Below are 21001 nucleotides of genomic sequence, written 5' to 3' on the forward strand. Positions count from 1 at the left end.
TTTTCCCGTACACGCAACACGCACAAAGTTCAGTTGAGTTTCCGTTGCCGTCTCATAGCAGGTTTTTCCTTGGCTGCTATACCTGCACTTGTTGCCATTGGTGGGTGCGTGAAAACCTGCATTGTTGTCTTGGGCACAGTTCTGACTGTTCCATCCGTCTGCGGTAATAGTTACATCCGAGTTCTCCGCGAGGAGGATACAGCCAAACACCAGACCACAGTGCCCCAGAAGGGTGGGTACTGGGATTTCCATGTGCAATAATCAGTTACCGAGAAAGAAAAAGAAAGATCGGGGTAGCATTCTGCTCTATTTACAGTTCTATCATTTCTGATACCCGACGCAACCGTTTAGGTCTTCCTGGACTGGGCGGGGGTACAGGATGGTTTCTAGTCCAGTTGACGGGTCGGATTAAAGATGGGGTTCGAGGGGCCACTCTAGGAGATTCCAAAAACAACCTCTGTAATCCCTGGGCAAGGTCTCCAGTCGGATGGTCAGAGTCGGATCCCAATTGATCGGATCCCAGTTCAGTGCTGGACCCCGTTTCCCCCTCCGACTCTTCTGGGTCTGAACCAGGCCGATTCATGTTTGCCGGTTCGAGAGCCCCTGGCGCGGGGAGGCCGGTGGTGGCTGGGCCTTCAGTATTGTCCTCCCCCGCGTCCAACATGACATGGTGCATGTGGAAGGAGCCCATTTTCCCAAAGGGTTTTAACTGATTAATATGGCGCCATCGGTATTTCCTTTGTCCATCCATAATCTTATACACTGAGGCGCTAGCTTTTTCCATGACACTAAAGGGTCCAGAGTATTTAGGGCTCAAAAAGGTTCCTTCCCTTTGGGCCTTGACCATCACTTGATCCCCTATCTTTAATTCCCAAGGATGGGCCTTCCCATCAAAGTAGGCCTTGCTCTTTTGATGCCTATTTCCCATGTTTACCGCAGCCGACCTCCAGGTGTTTGACCAAATTGGACATGTATTTCTCGGAGGACAAGGAGGTTTTCTGGATTTCATTTAGGTCTAATCCCATGAACGCTTCAACACCTCTCCTAATTCTCCCAGTCATTAATTCATGTGGTGAATAACCAGTGGATGCAGCTACCGTATTACGGATGGCCATTAATAGATAGGGGAGAGCCCGATTCCAGGAGATGTGATTTTGTTGGACCATTTTCCTTATCATGGTTTTTAGGGTTCTGCTCATTCTCTCCACTATTCCATTGGATTCTGGATGGTATGCGACGTGGAATTTCTGTTTTACCCCAGCTAACTGCATGACCATTTCAATAAACTTTCTCACAAAGTGGGTCCCCGATCTGAATCGATACCTTCCGGCAATCCCCATCGGGAGAACACTTCCTCCATTAGGATTTTTGTGGTGGTGGCTGCCGAATTGTTATTAGTTGGAAAGGCCTCAATCCATTTTGAAAACACGTCTACAATTACCAGGATGTATTTTTTTCCACCCGAGCAAATGGGCAATGGACCTGTGTAATCTATCTGGGCAATGGACCTGTGTAATCTATCTGGGCAATGGACCTGTGTAATCTATCTGGGCAATGGACCTGTGTAATCTATCTGGGCAAAGGACCTGTGTAATCTATCTGGGCAAAGGACCTGTGTAATCTATCTGGGCAATGGACCTGTGTAATCTATCTGGGCAATGGACCTGTGTAATCTATCTGGGCAATGGACCTGTGTAATCTATCTGGGCAATGGACCTGTGTAATCTATCTGGGCAATGGACCTATGTAATCTATCTGGGCAATGGACCTATGTAATCTATCTGGAGTTGAGTCCAAGGACCCTTTCCTTGTCGAGTGTGTCCCAACTTGACCTGTTTTTTTTACTTCCCCGGATTATTTTGCGCACAGATTAAACAATTCTTGACATACTTCTCTACATCTGGTTGTATCCCTGGCCACCAACACACGTCCCTTATTTTGGCCACAGTCCCATCTGTTCCCTGGTGCCCTCCCACATCATGGAATTGGTCAATCATTTCGGCCCTTTCCATCTTTGGGACGACATATTTTCCCTCTTTCAGCACCACACCTTGATGCAAAGTTAGACCTGTTCTATGGTGACTGTAGGGGTCAGGGTTGGGTTTTCCCAACTGAATAGCCTTTAAGTCTGGATCTGTACCTTGACTTTCCTTTAGATTTATTACTGTTTTGGGGGATACCTCGACAGCCGAGAGAATTTCTGTTGGTATATTTGTGCTTCCTGGTAGGGGGTCCCATGGGTAGCCGTCGGTGGCTCCTTGCTTTGCTGTCTCGTCAGCGAACTGGTTGCCTAGCGGAGTAGTTTTTACATGAGCTTTCACCTTTTTGATTATATACTGCCCTTGGTTCTTGGTGGCTGAGTCGAAGATAACCTTGAGGAGTGGGCCGGTTGTTGGTGGTTTTCCATCTGCCGAAGTAAAACCTCTGGCTTCCCAAATGGGCAAAAAGTCTGTCAAACTGTTGCAGGTATAACTACTGTCCGAATGGATTACCACTGGTGGAGGAAATGATTCGGGCTGCATCACCACGTAGGCAATGACACTTAATTCGGCTGTTGTGCTCCTTTGTGTCATATTTAAGAAAAGATATACTTGCTCTCGAGGCAGTTCAGAGAAGGTTCACTCGGTTGATTCCGGAGATGAGGGGGTTGACGTATGAGGAGAGGTTGAGTAGGTTGGGCCTCTACTCATTGGAGTTCAGAAGAATGAGAGGCGATCTTATCGAAACATATAAGATTGTGAGGGGGCTTGATCAGGTGGATGCGGTGAGGATGTTTCCACTGATGGGTGAGACTAGAACTAGAGGGCAAAATCTTAGAATAAGGGGTTGCCCTTTCAAAACTGAGATGAGGAGAAACTTCTTCACTCAGAGGGTAGTAAATCTATGGAATTTGCTACCCCAGAGAGCTGTGGAAGCTGCAACATTAAATAAATTTAAAACAGAGATAGACAGTTTCCTAGCAGATAAGGGAATTAGGGGTTACGGAGAGAGGGCAGGGAAGTGGACGTGAGTCTAGGTTCGGATCAGCCATGATCCTATTGAATGGTGGAGCAGGCCCGAAGGGCCGTAGGACCTACTCCTGCTCCTACTTCTTATGTTCTTATGTTCCAATTTTATAGGGGTCTGTTCTAGAACTCTTTTCCTATCCTCAGTCATAGTTACCACCCCAAATCCAGTACATTGTTGTCCATTAACCACAGTTGATGAACCATCCACATAGACGTGGGTTTTGATTTTCTGGTCACCGCCACCCTCCCTAAATTTTGTCTGAAAGGGGCCATCAAGGTCACTTGATGACAAAATTTTACATTTGTGCAGGTCTCCTGGGTACAGCATGTTCTGCGCTAAGTTCGTCAATTTAGGCTGATATTTAACATTGATATCCCTCCCTTGTAGGAGTAGTGTCCATCTGGCCATTCGTTGTGAACTGCCCGAGCCATCTTTAAGGCTACCATCCATAAGCATTTTAATAGGCGTGTGCGCGGTTAGGATAATCAAAGGGTTAAGTCCGACGATTGGAGAGAAATTGTGCACAGCCCAAAACACACTGAGTAAATTTTTCTCACTGGGTGAGAATGCTAACTCAACAGGGGTCAGAACTCTAGAAGCGTAACCAACAGGCTGGAGCTTCCCAGAGTGTTCCTGTAATAATATCGCTGATAGGCCAGCCTCACAAGCAGCAGTCTCCAGATAAAAACTCAGAGACATGTCGGGGCTGCTTAGTGAAGGGGCTTGGGACAAGGCTAATTTTAGCTGGTTAAAGGAATCCGTATGTTGTTGGGACCATTCCCATGCCACTTCCTTCTTTCGTAAGTTATATAAGGGTTTTGCCAGGAAAGAGTAGTCCTCAATGTGGTCCCGGCAATATCCGGTGATCCCTAAAAGGGACCGGAGGGATTTTACATCTGTGGGGGTAGGCAACTTGGAGGCGGACCTTTTTCGCTCTTCCGTTACCTCCCTTAGTCCCTCTGTGACTTGCATTCCCAGGTAATGCACTGACCGTTTAGCAATCTGTGCCTTTTTAGGGTTCGCCTTTACCCCAATCTTGTGGAGGGTTTTTAAAAATTCCTGTAACAGGACCTTATGTTCCTCCATGGTGTCAGTTTGGAGGAGGATATCCTCTACGTACTGAATGAGGGCTGGGAAAATCCCTTCAAACTATTTGCTAGTATGTTTGAGAATATTGAGGGGCTGTTGTGGAAACCTTGAGGCAACCGGGTCCAAGTATACTGCTGTCCCTTGTGAGTAAAAGCAAATTAGTACTGGCATTCTTTTGTTAAGGGTATGGACCAAAATCCATTACTGATGTCCAGGACAGTAAAGATTTTTGCAATTGGGGAAAGTTTTGTTGCGGCCTCTGGGGCAGTGGCAACAGTGGGTGCCACGGAAGGCGTAACCTTATTCAAGGCTCGGTAATCTATAGTCATTCTCCAGGACTTAGCGGGTTTTTAAACGGGCCAAATGGGTGAGTTATTAGTAGAAGCAATGGGTCGGAGCACGCCTTGATTCAAGAGACTGTGAATAATATTGTATAAGTCCTTTTCTGCCTCTACGGGAACTTTATACTGCTTCTGGGGCAGGGGATCGGGTCCCATGATTGAGACCGGTCCTGCCATCCGGTCACACTCGTGTTTGTGGGTGGTGAAAACATTTGAGTTTTGGGTTAAAGTATCCTGTATTTCCGGGTAGCAGGAACAAAGGTAAAAGTTTTCATGCAGCATACGTGTGCGTCAAAAGTCCCTGTGGGTATTAACCCGTCAACACAAGTTTCGCACATTCTCCAAATACATCGGTTTGCTGGGTCATAAGCCAAATTATATATTCTCATGCAGTCAATACCAATTATTGCCGATTCCCCCTGCATCTGTGGCACCGACAGGCAGGCTGCTTAAATTTGAAACTTCCCAGTTGAAGCTCCAATGACTTAGTGATTGTAGCGGTCTGCCCATGACCGGTAAAGCCGCGAAGGAGAATTTCTTGATTAGTTAAGTCGTTGTGCGAGAGAGGATGTGCTGGTTTCCCAGACACGTTCTGCATCCGCCTGTGTCCCATAAAAATGTGGTAACGCGACCTCCTACGACACCTGAGACTATAGGCCGTCCATGATTGTCACATCCTGCCTTGCACACGACCTCCGAGGTCGGACCCCGTCATTGTTGGCCCCCGGGCTCGAGTGACGGTTGCTGATGGATGGGTGCCATTCGCCTGGAGCATCCCACAGCGCCGGGCCGGTTACTTCTTTTTGGCACCTGACACTCCCTTTGCCAATGTCCCGTCTTTCCGCGGTTATAACAGGGTACCCTTAGTGGTCCATATCCCCCATCTCCCTGGTTTGCTACCGGATACCTTGGAGATCCCTCAGTCCTCCATGCTGGTGGGTCATTTCTATCTGGGCTTGAGCGGAAAGCGTGGATTTTATCTTTTGGTTGGGGAGAGGATTGATTTTGATCGTCCTGCCAAGCCCTGGTCATACGTCTTAAGATCCAGGCCTCTGAGTGTCGTCAGTAGGGTTGAAGAACTTGCATGCCCTTTTACTGGAATCGGAGGCATGGGAAATAAGGGACTTAGACCAGGTGGCACGAGGACCATCATCCAGATTGTCGCGGTTCAATGTTCCCATCAGGTTACAGAAAACCACCCACAAGCATTCCGCATAACCGCGGGGGTGTTCTTCGTCACCCTGTTTAAAGTTAGCTAGTTCCATAGCGGGATCCTTGCTGTTAACTCCTGCCGCCTCCTTAATGGCGAGCCACATTTCAACGATGGTGCCCTGCCCTGTTCTCTGGGTTAGCCCCAAATATAACGGGTCCCAAACACAAAGTCACTAGTTTCCTCAGCTCTCCCTCATCTAGTCCCTGAGTCTCAGAGACCTGGCGAACCGCGGCCCTCCAGAATTCAAAATTAATCTCGCCATCGAACTTGGGTACGTTTTTGGCAATATCATTCAATTGGGAGAGAGTAAAAGGGGTGGCATAATTGCTGGGTCCGTTGGGCACATCGCCTACCGCTTGACCGTCAGTCCTTTCCTGTGTCCGAACAGTGACCATAGGGTTCATGGGCAGTGGGGGTGGCGGCTCCTCTGGGGCAGTAGGACCTTTATTATTTCTAATAGGGTGGCGGGGAATCGTACCATGACGGGTCGGGGGGCCGTTGTCCCTTTCTCCTGATTGGTCCTTTTCATAGTTCTGGGCCGCCTCGGCCAGACTTGAGTAGTCGATACCCTCTCCGCCTCCGTCGGAGAAAGCACATATTATGCCTCTGTGTGAGGATAATTGTGGCTTTAATATTTCTATTTCTTGACGACAGTGGGTATGATCCATTTTATCGTATTTTTCCCGCTGGTGTGACTGTTGTATGACCTTGAGGGCTGATTTTAAATCCTGACACTTTTCCTCTAGGGCACAGCGATCCCTTGTGGACTCGCCTAGTTGTTCCTGCATTCAGTGTAATTTTTGATTACTTGCTTTGACTGCAGTCATACTAGGGGCCATATGGAGAGTGTGCAATCTTTTATCACTACGTAATTCCTCATTTACCTTTTGCAAATTTTTAAGCTGATTCCGGAGCTGGTCTAAATCAGACTGCAATTGGTTTTGGGTCTGACCCTGACTGTGTGTTAATGCTCACTCGCTCATTAGTTCGGAGTAACAGGCTGCCTTCAGAAAATATTTAAATTTTTTCATTTCATTTTTCCCTTTTTTATTATTTTGCTCAAAGAAGGTCTGACCTCCTTTGAAACTTGGACCGGCGATCGTCACCGCCCAGTCCTTATATTTTCCTACCATTAACTGGTTAAACTGTTCTTCCCAATCCTGGGAGGTCTCCCCTTTAGACGCGTCATGTTCCACCATAGTTACTGCTTTAAAACCTTATCCGACTCCAACAGATATTCTTTATCCGACTCTAACAGATATACCTTATCCGACTCTAACAGATATTGTCTGTCGCTTGTTCAGCCCCTTACTGTGGTATATTTTGTCCAAAACAAAGTCCTAAAGTCCCATCTGGGTTCGCCAATTGTTGCTCAGATTTCGCTAGATGTTCGAAAGATTGAACAAATAGGTTCACAATTTTCCTTCTGGGTTCAAATGTAAGTTTGGTCTGAACAAACACACAGGCAACAGATTTCACGTACAAAGATTTATCTTTAATAAATGCTTAACAAAGACCGTTCGCAGTTTAAAGTACAATTCCAAAATATAAGACTCACAACTTATATAGATATTACCCTGATTTGGTCCGAGGTGATCAATCTCTGCCCAAACCTCCACGTAGGGTTTTGTCCCCAGGTCCCTGTTGTCGAGTGTTGCTCCTAGGTCTCTTGCTGCCAGGTTGTCGCTGCCAGGTTGTCGCTGCCAGGTTGTCACTCTCAGGTTGTCGCTGCCAGGTTGTCGCTCTCAGGTTGTCGCTCTCAGGTTGTCGCTGCCAGGTTGTCGCTCCCAGGTTGTCGCTCCCAGGTTGTCGCTCCCAGGTTGTCGCTCTCAGGTTGTCGCTCTCAGGTTGTCGCTGCCAGGTTGTCGCTGCCAGGTTGTCGCTCTCAGGTTGTCGCTGCCAGGTTGTCGCTCTCGGATTGTCGCTGCCAGGTTGTCGCTGCCAGGTTGTCGCTCTCGGATTGTCGTTGCCAGGTTGTCGCTCTCAGGTTGTTGCTCTCAGGTTGTCGCTGCCAGGTTGTCGCTCTCGGATTGTCGCTGCCAGGTTGTCGCTCTCCGGTTGTCGCTCTCAGGTTGCCGCTGCCAGGTTGCCGCTGCCAGGTTGCCGCTGCCAGGTTGTCGCTGCCAGGTTGTCGCTGCCAGGTTGTCGCTGCCAGGTTGTCGCTGCCAGGTTGTCGCTCCCAGGTTGTCGCTCCCAGGTTGTCGCTGCCAGGTTGTCGCTCTCAGGTTGTCGCTCTCAGGTTGTCGCTCTCAGGTTGTCGCTCTCAGGTTGTTGCTGCCAGGTTGTCGCTCTCAGGTTGTCGCTCTCTATCTGGGGTTTTTCCTCCTGGTTTATACTGTCCTATAATCTGTCCCATCTCTTTGGTTACACATTTGTTACTGTCCCTGCATCCTGATGATTAGTTTACCCTATTCCACATCCTATCTCATCTCCTTAATTAGTTTACGTCTTACTTCATCCATTTTCTCTAATTGACCCCTTGTTTGCTAACTGGCGTCTATAGTGACCTCACTCATGTCTGACAAGGTTACCTAAGAGCCCTCTGTTTAGAACATTATTGAACCTCTGCATTATTTATCCATTATCCCTTACACATGGTGACTCATTTTATTTCAGTTTTCTTACATAGCTTCCATTTCCACAACCTCCTTTCTTAATTTTTGCTTTGAACTACTTTGGAACATTCCGATTGACATTTTATGGCACTTCAGTACGTACGGTACTTGTCTTGAGTATGTGCGGTACTTGTCTTGAGTACGTGCGGTACTTGTCTTGAGTATGTAAGGTACTTGTCTTGAGTACGTACGGTACTTGTCTTGAGTATGTACGGTACTTGTCTTGAGTACGTACGGTACTTGTCTTGAGTACATACGGTACTTGTCTTGAGTATGTACGGTACTTGTCTTGAGTACGTACGGTACTTGTGGTGTATGTAACCGTTCCACCTTTAAGAGAACTATTTTAAGAGATGCACTACTTTATCTTGGCTGCTGTATACTGTAATACCGGTGGTGACCACACCGGTATATAAGTGCTGTGTAATGATTTATTGGGCAGTTCAGCCTGACCTTCGACTAGTAAAGACCTGTTGAATTTATTCTTGTGGTCTGTGTGCAGTGATTCTTATTAACAATAACTAGAACACACAGACTTAACAGTGGCGATGATGACGATCTTACCCTGCGGCAGAGATATATCCAAGGCAGTTTAACGGGCGTCGATAAGAGGCATCCGCCCTCATCATCCTGCTGAGAAAAGACTCGGGTCTGAAGAGCAAGGAAGAATCCTGACACGAAGCCTTCCATCAGCAACAGGCAGTGATCATCCCTTCTACCACAGGTGGTGGGTAAGCCGATCAGCGACGAGCAGCAAGTCGGCCACGTTGGCTGTGAAGTAGGGGAGGGAAAAACGGAGGATATAAGGGCGGAGAACTCGACCACGGCCGGGGAAAAGAGCCGGACAGAAGTCGGGGCCAGAGGCGCTGAGACTGGGGCAGCGTAAGGCACGGGAGCCGCGGTGAATGCAAACGCAGCCGGTGTAAAAGACCGGGCTGCAAGCGGGCTGGGAGACGCAACAGCATCGAGAGAGAGCTCGACCGCGACCAGGGAAAAAGGCCGGGCAGCTACCGAGGCCATGAGGCGCGGGAGAAAATAAAAATAATTTTTTTTAAAACCGCGGAGAACTCGGCCGCAGCCGGTGGAAAGGACCGGACTGCAAGAGGGGCTGGGAGGCACGATTTGAGAACCGCTGGGGAGGGCGAACGCAGCAATACGGCAATCGCCATTACAGCCAGCGGGGGAGAAAGGCAAACGTGGGAAGCCGCCATTTTCGTAGGCGGGGGAAGAAGACAAGCGCGGGAAACCGCCATTTTGAAAAAAAAATAAAAGAAAAATTTATTTTTGTTTCTGAAGAAGATTGCAAGGATGCCTAAGCGTGGTAACATCAATGATTTCGATGCCGATGTTGAAGATTGGGCCACGTATGTAGAACGCATAGCGATTTATTGTAAGGCAAATAAAATATCAGATGAAGATAAAGCACTAACCTTACTAAACTCAATGGGTGCAAAGACATACGGGCTATTGAAGCATCTTCTATCACCAGCTAAACCGGCGGATCAGGCTTTCGCTAATATTGTTGCTGTCCTGAGAAATCATTTGAACCCCACACCGCTGATGTTAGCGGAACGATTTAAATTTTATGCGAGAACGCAACTGAAAGAGGAAAGCAACGCGGAGTATTTAATTGAACTGCGTAAGCTAGCGAAATGCTGTCAGTTTGGGGAAAGACTGACAGAGGCACTGAGAGACAAATTCGTGTGTGGATTGTCGAAAGAAGGAACACAAAAGCGGCTGCTTGAAGAGAATGATCTTACACTTGATAAGGCTGTCACTATTGCAGCATCGCACGAAGCCGCAGCGAGAGGCACTGCGGAAATGCAGCTGAAGGCAGCGGTACTCAGCGTAGATCAAATGGCTTTGGGTACAGCGAAATGTTATCGTTGTGGAAAGACAACACACGATCAGAACCAATGCTGGCTTAAAAATCAGGAATGTAGAAAATGTGGCAAGCTTGGTCACATAGCTAAAGTATGCCGGTCAGGAAAGAAGACCAGCAACAAAAAGTCACCGCAGGAAAAGTGCAGAAAGGTACATAAGGTGGCTGAGAAGAGTTCGGATGAACAGAATTCGGATTCAGACTCCAACAGCAAGGAACTGGGTAGTCTGAGAATTCACAATGTGAGTAAGGAAGCTGACCTACAATCTGGGTCACACTTCAGATAGCAGGAGTCCAAGTGAAGATGGAATTGGACACCGGATCGGCGTTGACGGTCATGAATAAGCAAGATTACAAAAGGTTATTCACACATATTCCCCTACGGGATACGGAGATAGTATTGCAGACATACACGGGGCAAAGAGTATACCCCATCGGAAAGATAAAAGTCAAGGTGGTACACAAGGGCAAAGAACACCAAGGAATGGACTTCTATGTACTACCTGAGGGAGGTCCACCACTTCTGGGATGGGAGTGGATCAGGAAAATAAATATGGACTGGCACTCCCTAAAAGCAATAGCGGTAGATTCCGGAAAAAAAGATGTCAAACCTGAACGATTGTCCAGAATATTGGATGATGCTAAAGAGGTGTTCCAACAGGGACTGGGAACACTGCGAGGAATTACGGCAAAAATCAAGATTGCAGAACATGCAAACCCAAAATTTTTCAAAGCCAGACTTTATGCGATACGACCTGCTGTGGAAGCTGAGCTGGAAGGGCTAGAACGTTCAGGAGTACTGTCTAAGGTGGACTGGAGTGAGTGGGCCACGCCCATTGTTCCCGTCATGAAGCGTTCATCGAGTAACAAGCCAGGGGAACCGGTGAAGGTCCGCATCTGTGGAGACTTCAAGATCACGGTTAATCCGGTGCTTCACACGGTGCAATATCCGCTTCCGCAGATTGAGGATATCTTTGCTTCATTGTCTGGCGGGAAACACTTCACCAAGATAGACCTGGTGCAAGCGTACTTACAGATGGAAGTTGAGGAAGAGTCGCGCCAGTATCTCACAATCAACACGCACAGAGGCTTGTATCGATATAATAGACTGGTTTTTGGAGTGGCTTCGGCTCCAGCAATTTGGCGGAGGGCCATGGAGCAGGTATTACAGGGAATTCCAAGCACTCAATGTTACTTGGACGATATCCTGATTACAGGAGATGACGATGAGGAACACCTTGCAAATTTGAAACTGGTGCTCACCAGATTGAAGGAATATGGACTTCGAGTTAATCGCCAGAAATGTGAGTTCTTTCAGAAATGGATCTCGTACTGTGGTCATGTCATTGACCAGGAGGGGCTGTACAAGTCACCTGACAAGATCGAAGCTGTTGTGAAGGCTCCCGCTCCGGAAAATGTATCCCAGTTGAGGTCGTTCCTAGGGTTGATTAACTATTACCATAAGTTTCTGCCAAATCTATCCACGGTGCTGCACCCGCTGAACGCTCTTTTGCAGAAGGAAGTACCATGGAAGTGGAGCGAGGACTGTAAGAAGGCCTTTCGCAAAAGCAAGGCATTGATCACCTCAGAGGAAGTGTTGGCTCACTTCAACCCAACGCTACCTATTCGTTTAGCTTGTGATGCTTCTCCTTATGGTATTGGAGCAGTACTCTCACACAAGTTGCCAAATGGCTTGGAAAGGCCAGTCGCATTTACATCCAGACCATTGACCTCCGCTGAGCGCAACTATGCTCAGATAGATAGGGAGGCTCTCAGCCTTGTGTGGGGAGTAAAGAAGTTTAATCATTACCTGCAGGGCCAGAAGTTTACACTGCTGACAGACCACCAGCCGTTGGTATCCATTTTTAACCCTAAGAAGGGTGTTTCGGTGATGACAGCACAGAGGCTCCAGAGATGGTCCCTTTTCTTAGGGGCACATCAATATCAGATAGAATTCAAAGGTACAAAGCAGCATGGTAATGCTGATGGGCTGTCGCGCCTGCCACTACCTACTGAGGAGGAGGCACCGACGGTTGACCCGGTGGAGTTATTTCACTCGACCATCATCGAATGTTTACCTGTCACCAATGCAAATATTGAAAGGGAGACTAGGAATGACCCGACACTGTCCCGGGTCTACGAATTGACAGTAAAGGGATGGCCAGCCCATGGTGATCCACTGTTACCGGCATTCTCAGCAAGACGAGAACAGCTGTCCATCTGTCAGGGAACATTGATGTATGGAACAAGGGAGATTATCCCTCCTAAGTTAAGAGAGAGAGTTCTAAAAGAACTACATGAAGGTCATCTGGGGAGAGTCAAGATGAAAAGCCTTGCTAGGGCTTATGTGTGGTGGCCTGGTATCGAACAACAGATAGAGGATCTGACGAAAAGCTGCTCAGGGTGCCAAAAAGTCCAAAATGCACCTCCAATTGCACCGCTGCATCCATGGGAATGGCCTTCAACCCCATGGCAATGTGTACATATTGACTTTGCTGGTCCATTCATGGACTCCATGTTTTTAATTGCGGTGGACGCACATTCTAAATGGCCAGAAGTGATTAAAATGACTACCACTACCTCGGAGAAGACGATCGCGGTGGTAAGAACGATATTTGCAAGAAATGGATTGCCAGAGCAAATATGTTCAGACAACGGACCACAGTTCGTGTCAGAGGAATTCCAGAAATTCCTGAAGAAGAATGGGGTGAAACATTATACCTCTGCCCCATATCATCCAGCTACGAATGGGCTGGCCGAGAGGTTTGTACAGACGTTCAAAAAGGCAATAAAGGCCATGAACGAAGATCAGATTCCACTGCAACATAAGGTGGACAATTTCCTACTGGCATATCGAAACGCCACCCATGCAACAACAAACCAAAGTCCTGCCATGATGTTCTATAACAGGAGGTTGCGGTCCAGGTTGGACTTGTTAAAACCAAATGTGCGGAGGGAAGTCAAAAACAAACAGTTCCAGCATATCAATAACAAGCCCACTCGGAGTTTTGAAATAGGACAACCGGTGTTAGCCAGGGACTATAAAAACGAGAAATGGCAATCTGGAACAATTCGGGCCAGACAAGGACTCCTGATGTACACGGTAGATGTTGGTGAAAATGTAATACGGCGTCATGCTGACCAACTGGTGGGATCGAGAACAAGGGTCGAGCCCATGGTTACGACAGAGACAACCGTGGAGGAAGTTAGTGAACCTGAAGCATCTACCTCAGAAGTGAATATACCTGATGATGATGTCCTATCCATAGGGGATCAACTAGATGAGTCACCCCAGCAACGAGAACCAGAGACCCCTGAAAGGCGTTATCCGTCTCGGATCAGGAGGCCTCCTCAGAGACTGAATCTGTGAACTGTTTTTACATGAAGTTGTGTATATATGTTATTATGTTATGTTAAATGGGGAATATATACTGTTAAGCTAAAAAGGGAGGATTGTGGTGTATGTAACCATTCCACCTTTAAGAGAACTATTTTAAGAGATGCACTACTTTATCTTGGCTGTTGTATACTGTAATACCGGTGGTGACCACACCGGTATATAAGTGCTGTGTAATGATTTATTGGGCAGTTCAGCCTGACCTTCGACTAGTAAAGACCTGTTGAATTTATTCTTGTGGTCTGTGTGCAGTGATTCTTATTAACAATAACTAGAACACACAGACTTAACAGTACTTGTCTTGAGTATGTGCGGTACTTGTCTGGCACGTCGCCACAGAATGTTTGTGAAGGATTTTGTTGTGCGTTCAGTCAACACAGGTTCCCCAGGCTTCTGATGTCTGGTACATCTTTTTTTAGATGAGAATCCCTGATCTGGTAGTGGTGTACTTTGATTGGAATTCCGGAGTCTGGTTAGCAACAGACAGAAACAGTAGGTGACTTTACATAGAATTACATCGAGTTTTACAGCACTGAAAGAGGCGATTCGGCCAAATGCTCCGTGCTGGTGTTTATGTTCCACACGAGCCTCATCCTATCTCACTTCATCTCACCCTATCAGCATATCCTTCGATTCCATTCTCCCTCATGTACTTATCTAGATTCTCATTAACAAGGACAAGGGCATCACCTCCAAGTTTCCCTCCTAGTCACACATCAATCCTGACTTGGAAGTATATCGCCGATCCTTCATCGTCGCAGGGTCAAAATCCTGGAACTCCCTCCCTAACAGCACTGTGGGAGCACCTTCACCACACGGACTGCAGCGGTTCAAGAAGGCGGCTCACCACCGCCTTCTTGAGGGCAATTAGGGATGGGCAATAAATGCTGGCCTTGCCAGCGATGCCCACATCCTGAATTACTTATTGGATTTATCAGTGACTATCTTATATTGATGACCCCTAGTTCTGGTCTCCCCCACAAGTGGAAACATCTTCTCTACGTCTACCCTATCGAACCCTTTCATAACATTGAAGACCTTGATCAGCTCACCTTCAGCCTTCTCTTTGCCAGAGAAACGAGCCCCAGCCTGTTCAGTCTTTCCTGAAAGTTGTTCCCTCTCAGGAATTCTCTCAATAATGTCCATCTCTCTCTCTAATGTACAAATCTGACCAGGATTTATTGTGTCTACGACAACAAGTTGCATTTATATAGCACCTTTAACTTACTATATAAATGCAGGTTGTTGTTGAAGTAACAAACTTCAAAAGATGTATCTTAAACCTTACTGTTGCTCATCGACTGACTTTCTCCCTTTCACAGCTGTGGACTGCGGACATCCCATAACGCTGAGGAATGGAAATGGAAACTTCACTTCCACCATATACAAGTTCCAGAATATGTATAGCTGTGAAGAACCATACTATAAACTTGAAGGAAACGGTGAGGATAGCGCAGATTATGAACTCTTCTTGTTCGAGATACCATAGAATGATGCAGTACAGGAGCCCATTTGGCCCATCGTGCCTGTGTCTGCTCTTTATAAGATGCTCTCCAATAGAAGATAGGAGATAGGAGCAGGAGTAGGCCATTGAGCCCTTCGAGCCTGCTCCGCCATTCAATGAGATCATGGCTGATCATGAGTCCCACTCCCACCTTGCTCTTTCCCCATAGCCCCTGCACATTTCTTCCTTTTCAAGTATATATCCAACTCCCCTTTGAATTTGGATATTGGTAATTGTAAGTACGAGTGCTCGTATATAGTTGCCCCCTCCCTCCGTTACACACCTCTCCCCATCTTCCTTTTGAGTGAAGTGACGGAAACGGAAAATCGGGCGGGATGTGTAACAGGTCCCCTCGCGCCCATTTTACACTTAGCGCCAAAACTTCTGCAGCGCCTTTCATGACCTCAGGACGGCCCAAAGTGCTTCACAGCCAATGAAGTACTTTTTTTGCAGTGTAGTCACTGTTGTAATGTAGGAAATGCAGCAGCCTATTTGCTCTTCTTTGCAATAGCAGCCATGGGATCTTTTACATCCACCTGAGAGGGTCGACAGGGCCTCAGTGATTTCAAGCCCGTGGTTTTCGAATTTGTTTTCCTCTAGCTATAGGGGCTATTCACCAACATCACTAAAAACAGATGATCTCATTGCTGTTTGTGGGAGCTTGCTGTGTGCAAATTGGCTGCCACGTTAATGTAGGATCTTAAAGGAGGAGAGTGAGGTGGAGAGGTTTAGGGAGGGAATTCCAGAGCTTAAGGGCCCAGATGGCTGAAGGCACGGCCGCCAATGGTGGAGCGATGGAAATCAGGGATACACAAGAGGCCAGAATTGGAGGAGCGCAGCAATCGCAGAGGGTTGTCGGGCTGGAGGAGGTTACAGAGATAGGGAGGGGCCGAGGCCAATGAGAATACGAATGTGATGGGTGAATAGGACTTGGCTAGGAGGGGGTGACTAAAAGCTTGGTCAAAGAGAGAGGGCTTTAAGGAGGGGAAGGAGGTGATTACACTGGAACTGAATACTGGGTGGTGTGTGTAACGGGGAAGTGATTGGTTACGGGCCAAGATGAGTTTTACGCCCTCGTTCTCCGAAGTTCCATTGGAAGAATGGTTCCATGGGGGAGGGGGAGGATCAGGAGATTGTAGAGCCAGCCCTCTCTCTAACTGATATCTCCTTCTGATATTCTTTCTCCCGGCAGCTCTCTTCGAATGCTCGGCTAATGGCAGTTGGGTGGCTGTTAGCGGTGGAGAGACGAGCCTGCCAAAATGCAAGCCAGGTAAATTATAGACTTATAGAATGGCACATAGAAACATAGAAGATAGGAGCAGGAGTAGGCCATTCGGCCCCTCGAGCCTGCTCCGCCATTCAATGAGATCATGGCTGATCATCCAAATTCAGTACCCTGTCCCTGCCTTCTCCCCATATCCCTTGATCCCTTTAGCCTTAAGAAATATATCCAACTCCTTCTTGAATATATTTAATGAATTGGCCTCAACTGCCTTCTGTGGTAGAGAATTCCACAGGTTTACCACTCTCTGGGTGAAGAAATTCCTCCTCATCTCTGTCCTAAATGGCTTACCCCTTATCCTTAGACTGTGACCCCTGGTTCTGGACTCCCCCGCCACCGGGAACATCCTTCCTGCATCTAGTCTGTCTAGTCCTGTTAGAATTTTATAAGTTTCAATGAGATCCCCTCTCATTCTTCTAAACTCTAGCGAGTATAAGCCTAATCGACACAATCTCTCCTCATACATCATTCCTGCCATCCCAGGTATCAGCCTGGTGAATCTTCGCTGCACTCCCTCCATGGCAAGAATATCCTTCCTGAGATAAGGCGACCAAAACTGCACACAATACTCAAGGTGTGGTCTCACCAAGGCCCTGTACAACTGCAGCAAGACATCCTTGTTCCTGTACTCGAATCCTCTCGCTACGAAGGCCAACATACCATTTGCCTTCTTAACCGCCTGCTGCACCTGCATGCTTACCTTCAGCGACTGGTGCACAAGGACACCCAGGTCTCGTTGCACTTTCCCTTTTCCCAATCTATTGCCGTTCAGATAATAATCTGCCCTCCTGTTTTTGCCACCAAAGTGGATAACCTCGCATTTATCCACATTATACTGCATCTGCCATGCATCTGCCCAATCGCCCAACCTGTCCAAATCGTACTGGAGTTTCTCTGCATCCTCCTCACAGCGCACACGCCCAACCAGCTTTGTGTCATCTGCAAACATCTAGTTCCCTCGTCTAGATCATTAATATATATTGTGAATAGCTGGGGTCCTAGCAGCGACCCCTGCGGTACCCCACTATTCACTGCCTTCCACTCGGAAAAAGACCCGTTTATTCCAACTCTTTGCTTCCTGTCTGCCAACCAGACTTCTATCCAAGTCAGTACCTTACCCCCAATCCCATGTGCTTTAACTTTGCACGCTAGTCTCTTATGCGGGACCTTATCGAAAGCCTTCTGAAAGTCCAAATACACCACATCCACTGGGTCTCCCTTATCTATTCTACCAGTTACATCCTCAAAAAGTTCCAGTAGATTAGTCGAGCATGATTTACCTTTTGTAAATCCATGTTGACTTTGTCCGATCCTGTCACTGTTTTCCAGGTGCTCTGCTATTACATCTTTTATAATGGACTCCAGCATTTTCCCCACTACCAATGTCAGGCTTACTGGTCTATAATTCCCCATTTTTCCTCTACCACCTTTTTTAAATAGTGGGGTTACATTAGCTACCCTCCAATCCATGGGAACTGTTCCAGAGTCTATAGAATTTTGGAAGATGACCAGCAATGCATCTACTATTTCTAGGGCCACTTCCTTAAGTACCCTAGGATGTAGACTATCAGGCCCTGGGGATTTATTGGCCTTCAATCCCGTCAATTTCCCTAACACCATTTCCCTACAAATACTGATTTCATTCAGTTCCACCCTCTCATTAGACCCTATGTTCCCCGACATCTCTGGGAGTTTATTTGTGTCCTCCTTTGTGAAGACAGAACCAAAATATGTATTTAATTGGCCAGCCATGTCTTTGTTCCCCATTATAAATTCCCCTGATTCTGACTGCAAGGGACCGACGCTTGACTTTACCAATCATTTTCTCTTCACATATCTATAAAAGCTTTTACAGTCAGTTTTTATGTTCCGTAAAAGCTTACTCTCATAATCTATTTTCCCCCTCTTAATTAATCCCTTTGTCCTCCTTTGCTGAATCCTAAACTCTCTTGGTGTTTTTCCTCCCGTCCCGTGCAGCAGAACCACCCATGGTGCCAGGAAGTTGGTTGCTGCTGCCTTCCCCCAATAAGCCATCCTCCCCAACAATGTCCAAAGCGGCATATCTGTTTGAGGGGGATGGCCACAGGGGACCCCTGCACTACCTGTCTGCGCCTACTAATCTGCCTGGCGGTCACCCATTCCCTTCCTGCCTGTGCAGCCTTTACCTGTGGTGTGACCAACTGATTAAACATGATATCCATGATGTCCTCAGCATCGCAAATGCTCCAGTATGTATCCATTCATAGCTCCAGCACCGCAATGCGGTCTGCCAGTAGCTGCAGCTGGATACACTTCCCGCACACATGGTCGTCAGGGACACAGGAAGTGTCCCTGATTTCCCACATAGTGCAGGAGGAGCATGCCACGGGGCCAAGCTTTGCTGCCATGACTTACCATTTAATTAATTTAAATTAAATCAATACCACCAATTATACTACAATTAAATGATATACTCAAGGGCCCTTGTTTCCTAGCACTCCCCGCTACACACCAGAGACCTTAGAAACTATAACCACAAAATTAAGACCTTCTAAACTTTATAAACTATGAACCTTAACTGTCAAACTATAGAGTAGTATAAATACTCACCCAATTAGCTGCTTCCTCCTGCCAGTTTTGTATCATGACGTGGCTCTGGAACGCCGCCGCCGGTCTGCGAGATAGGTAAGCCTGTGGAAAAAAGCCTGCGAAAGTGAGTTTAAATACTCACTGAGTCTCCGTTCTCACCGCTCGCGACAATGTCCCGTGGCACAGGATGGAAGAGGCCATTCGGCCCATTGTACCTGTGACGACCCTTTGAAAAAGGATCCAATTTAGTTCCACTGCTCGGTCCCCATTGACCTGCAAATTTTTTTTTGACGCGAATGTGAGGTAGGCCAGGGTACCTGGTTGACCTTTCCCTTGATCCTTGACCTTCAGAGGGCTAGGAGGTCATTTTGATTCCCTGAAGCTGATCACGGGCAGGTCAGGACAACCCAGCACCGACCAGAGATCGACCCGGAAGTCCTCCGCAGGGTCGACAGCCCCCACTGCCTCGCAAACCCAGAGCACTGCGGACATTTTGCTGCTGCCTTCCCCCAATAAGCCATCCTCCCCAACAATATCCAAAGCGGCATATCTGTTTGAGAGGGGTCTTGGTCGCCAGCTATTCGACCAGGTGGTGTCAGGTCATAGGTCCCTCCCTTCAATTCCATTTGGCTTCGATGCAGATTGAGCTGGGATGGAGTGTGGTGGTGAGCCGGGTGTGTAGCGGGCAGTCAGTGCAATTCTGTCCATTGTGCACTGCCTCCCCAAGTCGAATATCTAACCCATCAATGCAACAGTGTTGATGTTGCTATTTGTTGTAAAATGTGTCTCACTCTCGAGCTCGGTGTTAGCAAAGATGAAAGCAATGGAAGAACTTTCACCTCCTCCGATTTCCCTGTCTGCAGTTTGCGGGAATTCCACAATCTCCTCCATCACCGGTCGCATCTTTGGCGGGAAACGGGCGAAGTTGGGATATTTCCCTTGGCAGGTGCGGCTGGTCACCAGCGACGGGACGATGGGCAGCGGAGCGCTGATCTCCGACAGCTGGGTGCTGACGGCCGCTCAGCTCTTCGAAAGCTCACTCCAGGTGGAGATGCACGGCGGGATGGTCGATCTGAGGGACACCTCGCCGGAGAACCGGTTCCCGATGGAGCGAGCAATCGTCCACCCCGGCTACAGGAAGCAAGCGGATGGGAGGGAGCCGAACTACGATCACGACATTGCGCTGGTCAAGCTCCAGACGAAGGTTAAACTGGGACCCAACGTGTCTCCTGTGTGCCTGCCCAGCGTAAGTGGAGCCCATCCACTGGAGCCAGGAAAACTGGGCTACATCGCAGGCTGGGGTAAGACGGAAGAGAGGAACCTGGCCATCACCCTACAGTACGCCGAGGTACCTGTTGTGGGCATGGACAAGTGTGAGCAGTTGAACTACTGGGGCGCAAAGGCAACTTTCACCTCCAACATGATCTGTGCTGGTGAACCGGGTATTGACTCCTGCAGCGGGGACTCTGGGGGTCCCTACATGTTCAGGGACCCCCTGAACCCCAGCCTCTTTTTGGTCAGGGGCATCGTGTCCTTTGGCCCCCAGCAATGTGGTAGTTATGGGGTGTACACCCACGTGGGGAAGTATCTGGACTGGATTGAGAAGACCATGAAGGAACACGAGCGCTTCGGGAGTGATGATGTGGACACATAACTGTCTTATTAATAATTCGAGATGTCATTTGCAATAAAAACTTTTCCTCCCTCCTCTGCTTGTGTCTAATATAAACACAGCACAGAAGGAGGCTATTCGGCCCATCGTGCCTGTGCTGGCTCTATGAAAGAGCTCTCCCACTGCCCCGCTCTTCCCCCGTAGCCCTGCCAACTCTTTCCTGTTCAAGTATTTCTCCAATTCCCATTTGAAAGTTATTATTGAATCTGCTTCCACTGCCCTTTCAGGCAGAGCATTCCGGATCACATCAACTCGCTGCGTAAAAAATATTCTCCTCCTCTCACCTCTGGTTCTTTGGCCAATTATCGTGAATCTGTGTCCTCTGGTTACTGACCCTCCTGCCAGTGGAAACAGTGTCTCCCGATACACTCGATCAAAGCCCGTCATAATTTTGATCATCTCTATTAAATCTCCCCTTAAACTTTTGAA

The 21001-nt window shown here is 47.8% G+C and overlaps 1 protein-coding gene across 2 annotated transcripts in view; it reads left to right on the forward strand.

The window, feature by feature from the left end:
* The window catches only part of LOC147097534 (complement C1s subcomponent-like), a 65533-nt gene extending 44926 nt beyond the window's left edge, over positions 1–20607 (forward strand). The window contains exons 6-8 of one of the 2 annotated variants that reach the window (XM_085971463.1): positions 14869–14988; positions 16243–16320; positions 19764–20607. In XM_085971463.1, the coding sequence (XP_085827589.1) occupies positions 14869–14988; positions 16243–16320; positions 19764–20554 (989 nt within the window). In that variant the 3' untranslated portion in view covers positions 20555–20607. The remainder of the gene's footprint in view (positions 1–14868; positions 14989–16242; positions 16321–19763) is intronic. The other variant, XM_085971464.1, reaches the window with a different exon arrangement.
* Positions 20608–21001: the final 394 nt, after the last annotated feature.

The sequence above is a fragment of the Somniosus microcephalus genome, chromosome 31 (assembly GCF_052327205.1).
Source record: "Somniosus microcephalus isolate GS21.2 chromosome 31, FLI_Smic_1.0, whole genome shotgun sequence".
NCBI classification, from domain to species: Eukaryota; Metazoa; Chordata; class Chondrichthyes; order Squaliformes; family Somniosidae; genus Somniosus; species Somniosus microcephalus.